This window comes from Triturus cristatus, chromosome 12 (genome assembly GCF_964204655.1).
Source record: "Triturus cristatus chromosome 12, aTriCri1.1, whole genome shotgun sequence".
NCBI lineage: Eukaryota > Metazoa > Chordata > Amphibia > Caudata > Salamandridae > Triturus > Triturus cristatus.
In genome coordinates, this window is record NC_140595.1 from 858,817,000 (window position 1) to 858,830,094 (window position 13,095).

Here is a 13,095-nt window from a genome sequence, read left to right on the forward strand (position 1 = left end):
ATCTCCATTGGTGAATGCTATTTATGTAGCAAATGGATGGAGCACATGTTAAGTTGTGTTGAGGAGCCTAAGAGGGATGTGAGGACAGTGGAGCCAAAGCTGGGAATAAGGATTACACTGAAGTTCAAGGGTCAGTGTCATTGGTGTGGAGTATGGAACCACATGGCAAGCAGTAACAATTGTCCTGTTTTTAAGAGCTGTCAAACAAACTCGGCCATAAAGGCATTTTATAAAATGTTGAAGTGTGAAAAACAACACTTTGATCACATGAGCTCTTATTCCAGGGTGCGGTCTCTGGGGATCAGACACACATTCCACGTGATCTCCTATTCCAGGGTGCTGACTCTGGGGATCAGACACATATTCGACGTGATCTCTTATTCCAGGGTGATGAATCCGGAGGATCAGACACACATTCCATGAGATCTCTTATTCCAGGGTGCATACTCTGAGGCGACAGACACATTCCATGTGATCTCTTTTTTCCAGGGTGCGGACTCTGGGGATCAGACACACATTCCATGTGATCTCTTATTCCAGGGTGCATACTCTGGGGCGACAGACACATTCCATGTGATCTCTTTTTTCCAGGGTGCGGACTCTGGGGATCAGACACACATTCCATGTGATCTCTTATTCCAGGGTGCGGACTCTGAGGATCAGACACATATTCCATATGATCTCTTATTCCAGGGTATGGACTCCGGAGATCAGACACACATTCCACGTTATCTCCTATTCCAGGGTGTGGACTCTGGGGATCAGACAACATTCCATGTGATCTCTTATTCCAGGGTGAGGACTCCGCGGATCAGACACACATTCCATGTGATCTCTTATTCCAGGGTGTGGTCTCCCGGAATCAGACACACATTCCAAATGATCTCTTATTCCGGGGTGCTGACTCTGGGGATCAGACACACATTCCATGTGATCTCTTATTCCACGGTGATGACTCCGGAGATCAGGACACACATTCCACATAATCTCTTACCGCGGGGTGCGGACTCTAGGATCAGACACATATTCCACATGATCTCTTATCCTGAGGTGCTGACTCGGGATCACACACGCATTCCACATGAGTAGTCTCAGTAGAGAAGTACTTACCAGTGGCGTTTTCACAGGAGCCGCCGTTGAGACCTACAGGAGAACAGAAGCCCAAGTTTAGTCGATCTCACCTTGCAGCAGTTAAAAGATTTGATCACCTGTCACTCATTTAGTTCAGAGGAGTCATTTGTAAATGTGGTTCAATGCTTCAGTTTCCCATCACTTGAAAGTCATATACTTGTTTTGACAAGTTTTAGTTTATAAGAGATAAACTATTTGGTGCAAAGCCCTGTCTACCATTGATAAAAATAGGACTTTGTGTTAAAGAACTAAGGGAGGTAGAGTGGGAACACCCATGTACCACCCGTAGAATGCCCCCTTGGTGCAAAGTAATGCAAGGCAGCACAAAACACTACTTTGTGTTACTTTTAGGCACCTTTCAGTGCAAAACAAGTTTTCCTTTGGTAAGAAAATCCGAAATTAACCCTTTGTACGATTTTCTCTCACTTCTGCTGACTTTGCACCCAAGCAAAGTGTTGATAACTCTGGCCCTGGGCACTTTTATATGTTCCGGACTTGCTGCCGGCTCGAGGAAATCTAGAGCCACTCTCATTGGCTCACTCCACTTGGCTCATTTGCATGTCTTGTTTTCAACATTCTCTGCTTTGTCAAGTACTTTGATCCGGAAGAATGACACATGGTCATCGAAATGTAGATGGACAGTGCGAGGCCTCAGCATGAGCACAATCATAGTATTAAAGCACGCCCAAGAGCACCCTAATGAAGAGGACAAGAGGTTGGAGGGGGTGGGGCAATGAAGGAGTTTAAGCACCTAGAAAGATAACCTATAAATGCCAAAGTGCCTGTTGAGCCCTTTTAGGCAGCTCCAAGCCTCAAAATGCAATGGGCTGATACCAGTATGGATGGACAACCCTGTCAACCAATGACTCATGCCAGCTGGACCACAGTAGTCAATGGATGAAAGGGGTTGGCCAAATATCCCTTTCTGTATACATGTGTAGGGAAACATCCATTACCACGCGGGCATTGCATCGCAATGCCTTTACATCGCGGGTATTACACGACAAGTCAGTACAACGACTTGCACTGGATGGCGCTTTAACTTAAGGAATAGTATGATTTACTATTCCAACACCTTCCCTACTGTACGTAGACTGGAGTTGGAATAGTAAATCATACTATTCCTAAGTCCAGCGCCCTCCAGCGCAAGTCGTTGTAACGACTTGCGTTGTAAAAACTGCGATGTAACATACGGCGATCATTTTGATCGCGTTATAACGTCACATACTCACATGTGTATGTTGTGTGTTCTGTGCAGAAATGAACTCGTGCCAGACTGTTCCCATGAGACATAGGGTCAGACTGATTTGCATATGGCCATGTCTGAACTGGGGTGGCGGAGTGAGCTAAAGAATGATGATGGATTAAACCCAGATCAGTTGACTGGGGGCGAGTGCTTGCAATGTTCAACACTCCGTCCATCATCCCCTTTGGTTTTCACAGGTAAAAGTGTCTACAGGCAAGACCTAAAACCCAGTCTTCATTTTTTTTGGGGGGCAAATCTGTTTATCGTCTTTTTGGATACAGAGAACAGTTAAAAAAAATAAATCATACAAATAAAATACACAAAGATAAAAACAAACACAATCCCAATAAACCAGGCAGGTGTGCAGCAGCAGAGCAGTAATAAACAGGGGAATAATCTCATCATAATGGTCACTGGAGAGGGAATGGACCAAAGACACAGGTACAGATACACCAGAGGATGGTCTCCAGATCCCGGGAGCTGGGCCTCAGAGCGCCATACCAAACATGTTCATGCACTTATCGCCATCACATCCCACAAGCGCCTCGAATGAACACGCCATTCAGCCACACCTTTCAGACAGCGTATGATTGGATCATGTTGATGCCACCCGGAGCCGCTCCACGGGGGCAGCGGGAATGCCAGCCACAACGGGAATAGAGTTAGAGCATACTGACGCAGCAGGTGATCGGGGGAACCCGGGAGATAATACCACAGTATCCCTGATTCTCCTATGTCTATCTAAACGTGGGCAAGCCACCAGAATTGCATCCCAGGAGGGCAACAAGGGGACTCTCCGCAGACCATGAGCTTCTTCTCTGTGCAGCGCCTCCCTCTCGCAATCTGCCCACTTGGTCAATGCTCTGCTTCAGCCACACAAATCAGGGCCAGAGGCAGATTTCCAACACATCGTTAGCTGCCTCCTGGCTAGTAGTAGGGCCAAGTCCATAAACCGGTCCGTCCCTTAGGCAAAGTTGCGGAGTGCACTTGAACTGCCTATCTATGGCCCGCTCTATTACCACCAGTGTGACCGAAGATAAATACAGGGCTAGGGTTGGGCAGGACCCCACCATATGGAAGAACCCCACCTCTGACATCAGACAGCGAGGGCAGTCCGCTGATGCCCCGGAAAACAGTATGCAACCTCCAGGGTGTGAGGTACGCCTGATGAAGAAAGAATTGATTAAGCTTGAATCTGGCATTCTGGGATACCTTGGGTGTAGACGTCAGTATTGACTTAATGGCAAAATCCGAGAGCACTGGCCAGGTCCGCCTCCCTTTGGGGGCTCAGGGGCAGAAGATGTGGTTGTGCTCCCCTTAACAAAGCCCGACACAATAGGGTAATCACCTTAGTCATTGCATAAATAAGAAGATAACGGAGACATTTATGTTCAATGGGTTCCAAGGAACCCTTCTTCCATCATGCTTGAACCCAACCCATCAATTCACCATGCAACAAGAAATGCCCCGCTGGTATATCATAGACCTCCCTGAGATCCTGGGAGAAAGCCGATTCAACTCCAGTAAAAGGATCCCCCATAATGTTCACACTGCGTCAGGCCATACCTTCAGGCTGACTCGGCATCCAGGAAGTGGCGAGTCCTCTTAATCTGCAAGAGAAGTCTGCACGGGTATGGAGTTCTAGTGCAGGTGCTCTGTAGGGCCCTCGCCCATTCATACCGCTCCACATGGATAAGAACGTTCTCCCCTCGAGTCACTAAGGTGGGAGTGGGGCGCATCAGGAATGGGTATGAGTGAGGAGTGTTGTGGCAGGCATCCCGTGCTCATGAGTGTTTATCGTGTCTCAATGTGCCAACCTCCATTGAGTGACCCACTGAAGTTGGGCAGCTAGGTAGCATAACTCAAAGCAATGTGCGGCCAAGCCCCCCTCATCTACTGGCAAGCGCAGCTTTTGGAGAGCCATCCTGCACCAAGAAGTGTTCCAGTCCAACATTGTTAGAAATGGGATTTCTGGTTGGCTAGGGCTTGCGCCAGAGCCAGGCAGAAACCACCACTCTAGTCAGGGCTGGGGAGTTACACGCCAAAGATAACCCCTGCTCACCCCCTTGGTAGCTTGGCACGAGCAGTCAGGCTTATCCCGGAGGCAATGTGTAAAGCGTTTGTGCAACACACACAGCAACAACACCCTAGGCCCACCACAAAAGAAACTCCACACAAGGTATTATATAAAAATAGCCTTTGTATTATAATAAACACATTAGATAATATTCACACAATTTACACTGTGCCAACTGGCACTGGGCAGAATTTTACAAGGGACTATTTACACGGGACAGGGCCACATGGACCACTGTCAGAATCAGCACAAATCACCAATTGTACATGTAGAACCTATACTAACTGTAGCACAAATTATCACTGTAGAGCACAACCAGTCACTACTGGCGCAATAATGACCTCAGCGTCATCACACTACCATCAGGTATAAAACCTATCCTGCATCCATCACAGGGGCATAACGCATTATGCAATTTCTCATTAGTCTAACGCATTAGACCTAACCACCTAAGTATAACTACACTAGGGGCGTATATCGCACAGGGAAGTATTATCTCCCTAACATCAACGTAAACAGGTAAAACAACCTCCTAGGCAGAAATAACCACATTTAGAGGTATAAAACACAGGGTGCGCAAAACATACTACATACAGTACATTTCCTAACACCATAAGCATTAATATATGCATCACAATAACACCTCAATCGCATTAGGGTCCAGGTCGCACCAGAACCTAAACGTAGCAGCTGGCACTAAGTGCTGCGCAGCTGAGCAGGCAAAGATGGGGACAAAGGAGTGCGTCTCACTCCTGGCTTAACCATGTCCCCTACAGAAAAACAAGACCTAAACGTGCAGCTGCCCACTACTTGCTGGGCAGCTGTGAAGCGATTATAATGAGGCCTGGCACCACTGTACCATCTGGACACATAGTTAGGCAAAATGTTGCAGCTGCCTGCGCTCTCGCAAGGCAGCTGTGGAAGGAGCAAAGGGCCCTGGCACATCTGTGCCTTCGGGGCCTCACTGAGGCTATTAAATCACGACCGCCCCAAAAGACTGGGGCACCCCTGGGGCTGAAGACAAATGTGCCCAAATAATAACAGCATGGGCCCCTCTGGGCCTTTCAACATCGTTGCAGTTGCCCACTGTCTAGCGGGGCAACTGTGACCATTGCGGCAAAAGGGGGAAGCACGGGCCCCTCTGGGCCCTTAAACAAGAAGAAGGCCGATGAAACGTAGGGCGCACTGGCGCTTAAAAACATATCTGCCCCCAAGTTGGAGCTGAAATACCACGCTGAAGCGGGGGCCTGGCACATCTGTGCCCTTGACGTTAGAGCCACACACAGGCTCTAAAATCCAAACATGCCCACCTCATTGGAGCGGCCCCCCTATCAGGCGGGGGCTGCTCAGGAAATCGGCCTGGGCCCTGTGCCTCGAACCGGCACCAACACCCAGGAAAAGGAGGACGGCCTTGGCCCCACTCACCGGACTCCGCATGTGGGCTTCACTTGGCTTGCTGGCGCCTGCGGGGCTCTCCCTCACTCTCGGGAGCCCCGCACAGGCAGGCGCTGTCCTCAGGTAACGCTCTCCTCTTCACCCGGGCCCCCTCCTGGGACCCGGGACTGCCGCATGTAGATCGCGAGGTTCCGGACTTCTTCGGCGCTTCCCTCGGGAAAGCCGGAATTCCCGCCTCGCATCAGGCATCACACCGCCTGACTTCCCCTCCAGCAGCTCTGTGATTGGCACCCTCCGGCCAGTGCACTTTTCACTCGGATCGGGCTGCGGCGGTGAAACGCGGGGTGGGCTCCCGCATTAGATTAAATAAAACGAACCAGGCAACATGCGGGGGGGCACCCGCCATTAAAGACCAAATAAGTGGGGTGGGCACCCGCGGAAGCACGATCACTGAGCGGGGTGGGCTCCCGCTCGGCAGCCATCACGGGGAATCCCTCCAGTGGGAGATTCCCTCTAAAGGGACGGGCAGTGCCGCGCTGCATCGCCCACGCTCCTCGGTAACACACAGGGTAGAGAAGCACAGAGCTCTCCTTAGCAGACAGGAGCCAGGTGCCTTCCAAAATAAAGCAGAGCGCTCACAGGGCGCAAGGAGCAAGGAAAAGAGATAAAGCACCCCCCAGGCGCTTGGATAGCAACCAAAAGGTCCTGGAGACCTCAGGGGGGGCAATGTAGGGCCCAGGGGCCAGCACACAGGGCCCTCCAGCAAGGAGGCAGCCCCCATGGCGGTCCCTCCTGGGCCCCACCAGCAGCAAGCCCCCTCCTGTTAGGATCCAAAGCAGAACATTTTGTAAGGGGACACAGCCCCTTTTTATACACGTTACCTTTGTCTCAAGGTGCAGAGGAGGGGCGAACCAGATGCAACTGGTTCTTGAGCACTTTGTTTTGCTCAGCCCCTCTCCCTAAGCACAGGGCAGGCCAGGGTCATCAGTCGCACCACAGGGGGCGGAGCCAGCATTGTGTGGGGAAAGCCCAGCCCTATTCAGGTCCCAGGTGTACTCCTCCCACCCATCTACATGCAGCTCTCTCCACCCACCACTGGGGCAGACCCATCCTGACTCCTGGGGCCAGGCACACCAGCCAATCACACGCCAGGCAGTCACTGCACATTTATGCCAGTGTCTAGAAGTGGCACTTCTACACTAGCCACAGTAACGCCGCACACATCATCGCGCAGCATTCACTCTCACGAGTTCGCACATACAACTCGACCCTGCACTCCCCACGCATCAGGCACTACCATGGGCACACAGATCCCCCATGCATTCCTATGGGAGGGCAGGTCAGTCTCACTAAATCATACACAGAGCGCACGCGCTTTCCACTGGGACACAGTGTGAAAGCGCCTAGAGGCCAAAAACCACTAGTACAACGCAGAAAAAAAAAGCTAGGATACTGCAAAAAGTTCTAGGGGTGAACTTGCCAGAAGGGCCAAGTCCAACAAACATGATAAGTAGGGTGTCCAATTCCTGGAAAAAGGACCTTAGGAGTTCAAGTGGCAATGCCACAAAGAGGTCTAATAGTTGCTTCAACACAATCCTTTTCCATATGGCAATGCACCTCTGAACCAAAATCGTCAGGGTGCTCCAACAAGATATTGAACTACATGCAGTCGATAAGGCACTGGCAAAGTTGCCTTCGTGGAGTAGCTCTGGAGTTCTGTAGACATCCACTCCCAGAGTGGCACCCTTCCAGTGCAACTCCGGGATGGCAAAGGAGCACTGTATCTCGTCCAAGTCAGTTTGGAGGGGATAGGTGCACGTCTTGAGCCAGTTCACCCCAATCCAGACAATGTCTGAATGTCTAACAAGGCCGCCACAGCACCCTCCAGGTCAGTAGTGGCACCACACACATATAAAAAGCAAGTCATCTGTGTACAGGGAGATGTGGACTTGATCCCCGACACTTGTAGACCCCCGGTAGTGTGTTCCCTGCCGCACCGTTAATGCAAGCAGCTCCAGGGCAACTGCAAACAACAGTGGGGACAGTGGGCAGCTCTGCCGGGTACCTTGCTTCACAACACACACCTAAGAAATCATGGGCCCATCTGGACCCTTGCCCGCAGCTGGGAGCACGGGAGCTTGGTTCACCTAACGAAGGGCACTCTGAACCCTCTCCCCAAAAAGCAAGGCATACAAAAATCCCACTGTAGGGAGTCCAATGCCTTACGTATATCAACTGAGAGGGCCAAGGCGTTGGGGCGCAGCGACTCCCGAGGATCTAGGACTTGTATAAATTGTCAGATATTTGGCAGCGTGCTACGGGTTGGGATAAAGTCCGTCTTATCACGGTGTACTAGTTTGGTCATGTGAGGAAGCATTCTATTGGCCAAGAGTTTACTCAGAGGCAGATTTACAAGCACCTTGCGTCACTTTTCCCATGTTAAAGGTGGCGCAAGGGGCTTGTAAATCTGCCCCTCAATATTTTATAGTACGCATTGAGCATGGATAACGGATGGTTGGAGTCCACCATTAATGATCCTTTGCCTTTCTTTGGCAGTGATACTATTAACGCCTCACACAAGGATGGCAGAAGCACACCCACGCTCCTCGCCTGAGTCATTAAAAACCATCACCAACCATGCGCCAATCACCACCAGGTTGTAGAGTAGCGTTCTATAGGTAGGCCGTCAGTTACAGGCACTTTGCCCCTTGTCATCTCCTTGATGGCTCCACAAACCTCCTGCACTGTAACCTCTGCCCCCGCTGTTGAGCCAGCTAGGGTCAAGGCTGGGCGGGAACGCATTCACAATATAGCAGAACATATCCCACTCATCGACCTCTACGTCCGCAGCATACAGCGCTCAATAGAAACGCAGGAAAACTGCATCAATATCCTCATGTGCCAACACATGCCGGCTGTTAGACTCCTGGGTCTGGAGGATGATGTGGCCCCCAGCCTCCTCACTGAGAAGCCAGGCTAACATACACCCCGATTTATTCCTGTCAGATTGGGCCCTCGCCATGTACGCCCTGTAATCATACTGGTGCAACCGCTCCACCGAGGTGAACAGCTTTTCACGCCCGGTGAGCAGTCGCTCTCTGCCGCCGGGTGTGCCGTCCAGCCCAGCACAAAGCCGCTCTAAAAACCACCTTCTGTTGACGTATATCAGAATGCAATTGGGCACGCACCCCACCTTATTTGCTACACTGTAACCCGGCATGATCACCTTAAATGCCTCTCATTCAACCCTTACTGATGTTGCAGATCCCTGGCTCTTAGCCCAATATGAGAGATTTTCTCTAGCAGTGAGGAATTCAACATTTGGTCCTCCAAGAGGGAATGGATGTCCGACAGCAGTGGACAGTGGTCCACACCATGTATTCCGCATCCAGCACCCTCTCACATCCCTTGAGGCAGCCAAGCACTTTATCCAGCTGTATCTCTAAGTCGTGCACACTAGAATGGAAATAATAAACCATAGCTCCTCACCCCCAATGCGGTACCCAACCAGAGAAGACAGCCGCCATTTTAGTCCCTGGTGCCGGGTGCAGCTGGTGATGGGACCTATCCATGCAAGTGTCAGCCGTGCAGTTAAAATCGCCACCTACTATTCTGGTATAGGGAAACATGGAAGGAGGAAGCGCTGTGAGGCTGTCCAGAAAGAGTGCCTGGTCGGTCTTGGGGGCAGATACGTTAAGCAGCACCACGTACTTACCCTACACTCGTCCTAGCACAAGCACAAACCTACTCTCCAGCTCTACTACTGATCTATGGAGTTAAAACTGTACCCCCCGGCTTAATCCAAATAAGCTCCCCCCTGCAAAGGCAGAGTAAACCGTTAAATAATAATGCTGGCCACTCCACCGCCTGTGCAGCGCCCTGCCCGCAGCAGCTTTTAAATAAATCTGCTGCAAAAAAACGATTCACGCCCCTCTCCACCTCAAATTCGCCAGAACATTATTAGCGCTTGGAGGGTGACGCCAGCCCCTGTATGTTCCAGGTTATGAGTCGGAGGTAATCAGCCAACCCATCTATAGATGAGCAGCCAAGGGGTATGCTAGCCCCTTACAAATGCCCCACCGCTCCCCCTGGTATTGTGCCGCACAACAACCACATCTGCAGATAGCACAGCATACATAGCAACAACAAACAACTCACCCCCTCAGCCCCCGTAAACAACTCCAAGCCCCATCCATAACCCCCACACCAGATTGAGACATGTACGCATCCTTCACCAACAGCTAGAAAGAGGCAACATGCCTAACAAACAGAGACCAACCTCCGTGATCAACCCAGTCCATATCGGGAACTTTCAGAGGGACCAGAACCAGACAAACTAAGAACGGCAAAGTTCATGAAGCTGTGAAACAGGCAGTGTAAGAGCAGGTCCCAGGCCGCACCCAGGACCCAAGGACCAGCAGTAAATACAGACATGAAGACGAGACTGGTCAAGGCTAGTTTAATGTCCCTGCGTTTGGGGGGGGGGGTTGTGTAGGAGAGTAGGGTCTGCTATCCTATGGTCACCCCAAATTTTTGCTTTTTGCTTCACTGGTTTTTGACATATTGAGGCTGTGGGCCTGCCAATCAGACCCCCAGCCTGCTGTTCTCTCTACTAAATTCACACTATGCACCCTAGGTGCATAACCAATTGGAAGTGGATCACCCTGTGAGCCCCTGTACCAGTGTACACTAGGTACCCAGGGCATTGGTGTATCTAAGGCCTACCAGGGGCTGAAGCATGTATTATGCCACCCCTGGACTGGCCTAACAAATTTGACACAACTGGCTGATCACTCAGCTGGGGTAAGTTGGTGTAACCACCTCTTACTTAGGTGTAGTATACCTATACCTAACCTTAAATGGAACACATGGTAACCTATCAGCCACTCCTATAGCAGGCCTTGACAATCCTGAAGGCAGAGTGCTTGGTTCCATGTGAGATGGTGCTCTGGCATGAGCTGAGCCTGTCTGCAGTGGTCGGAACCACTTCCTTCTACTGTTTCCAGATATCGTCATACCATATACTCTTAAGTGCATTATGAACCTCGCGGTTAAATGCTATCTTTGGTTTGACTTTATCAAAACATGTCGAGTAAGGTGTCATACGAATTGGAATACTAACCCCTCGCCAATTCTGGCGACGGGGTTAGCATTCCACCCTTCTAGAGGGACACGACATGTACAGTACCTGAAACCCGGGTAAAATCAGACATAGCCTCAGCTCCACAAAATGTATGCTGCCACCACAGACACAAGTCTGCCCTCCTGCTGCTGGGAGTCCTTCCAGCTTGGGAGGTGTGGACAAAGGGTTTCCTGCCAGGGGAGGTGCGTGCACCACCCCAGACAGGATTTTGTGTATTGGTCAGGTAGGGCTTGAAAGAAACCAGACATGCCTGAGGCTCACAAGGAGCCTCGGTGCATATGCCAGTTCAATCCGGTCCTGGGGCACACCAGTCCCGGGCCTGGGGCACACCAGTCCCGGGCCTGGGGCGAGCTGGACAAAGGATTGGGGGTGTAACCACCCCCCTTCCTGGTCCCACCCTTAGGGAGGGACCTAGCAGGTAGTCCGGCCCCTAGAATCCGCTTAAAGGTAGGAGCTGTGTCCTAAGACTTCAGACATCCTGGAATCAACTTGAAACTAAGAAGAAGACGGGAACTTCGACGCTCTGCCGCACAGAGGACTGAAGCCAATCTCCCCTGTGGTCAGGGAGTGACCACCTTGCTAACGCAAGCACCATCCAGCGAATCAACGTCTGCTTTGCCGCCGCCTCCCGCCGGAGCCCGAGCCCAGAGACTGACAAGACCTGGACCTCCAGACCTCTCACCGCCCGATCCACAATCCCTGAAAAGAGGAGACCCGTGGAGGAACCGAGACATGTGGAGCCAGCCATCTTGAAAAGACCACGACAAGCTGCAAGCGCAACAACCGAGGCTCCTTCCAAGTTGTGCTTTGGGATCTGAGAAGCCCAACATCCGAGCAGCATCTGCACCAAAGGTGAGCCCTCCAGCATCTCCATGATCTGCGTGGGGCCCTTCTGCATTTTGCCACTCGACGCGCCTAACCGGTTGCTGGCCCGCTGGCTAGTGGCCATCTTGGCGACGAACTTCAAGAACTACACCACTGGTCTGGTTGCTCCAGACTGGCCCTTGCTCCCCTCCAAAGGAGCGATCCCTCTGACCTTGCTGGTCAGAACCATCAGCTTATTTTGTTTCCCACAACAATTGCTTTTGCCAAGGCTTGTTTGCATCGATCAAGTCGCCGACACCGCCGACAGCGAGAGCCTGCGTGGGACTGCTCGTGAATCGACTCCTGGAAGTCGTCGACCTCCAGGGACCACGTGGCTGCAGAGACAAGCTGCACCTTTCTTCCTGTTTGCACCCGACATCGCCTGGTACCCACCTGGTGCCACGCTGGTCACTGGCTAGTGACTGGGAACACTGTCCCCTCTGCTTACAGGTCTTCTACAACTCCGATCCACTCTTGGATCCACCGCATCCCTTCCGGACCGACCGCCTGCAGCATCTTTGTCTTCAGGCCCCATTGAACAGATAGAAGAAACCCGACGCACTTCGACACATACGCACCCGCTTCCTGTGGGTGAGGTAAAGCTGGCACTCCGGTGCCCAAGTGTAGAGTATCATCTCTAGTGTCTGTGTTTCCAATCTTGAGTTCATAGTCCATCCGGAAGATCCTTTTTGCAGTAACTTTGTACTTTTTACGCACCCATTGAAAACCTATGGGAGCTCGCGTGTGACTATCTGCTCTGCACACGCAACCCGTGGACCTCCTGGTCACTAACTGAAGTTAGCTCCTTGTAGGCCCAGCGATTCTAGAGGCCCTAGGCCTTTTCCCTTTTCTGTTCGTGGTACTTATACCACTATTTTAGTATATGGTTTGAGCGGCCACCAGGGCCTATCCATATAAAGTGCAACTTCTGTGTATTCTACTGTAATCTTGTTTGACGATTTGTGCTCCGGTGCTCATAAAGAGACTAGGGGTTACTTTGAGAAATAAATACATATATATTTTGAATATATATCTGTGTGGTGTCCTTTCATTGGTATAAAAGGGGGTTGCATTTGGTAAAACAGCTTGCTTAACACGTTTCACGAGTTTAGCCTCAAAGACTGCTTAGCCTACGCTACCACTAGGGCAGCTAGTCCGAAAAGGTTGACTTACAACCACACCATAAGGGTTGCTTGGCATGGTACAAGGTGGTCACTTTAACTAGTGAACATCATATAC

General features: G+C 51.1%; 1 protein-coding gene across 1 annotated transcript in view; it reads right to left on the minus strand.

Annotated features, from left to right (window-relative positions):
• LOC146783115 (E3 ubiquitin-protein ligase TRIM39-like) overlaps window positions 1-13,095 on the minus strand; it is a 41,150-nt gene that overhangs the window by 4,175 nt on the left and 23,880 nt on the right. The window contains exon 2 of the mRNA XM_085638281.1: window positions 1,111-1,143. Within this exon, the coding sequence (XP_085494407.1) occupies window positions 1,111-1,143 (33 nt within the window). The remainder of the gene's footprint in view (window positions 1-1,110; window positions 1,144-13,095) is intronic.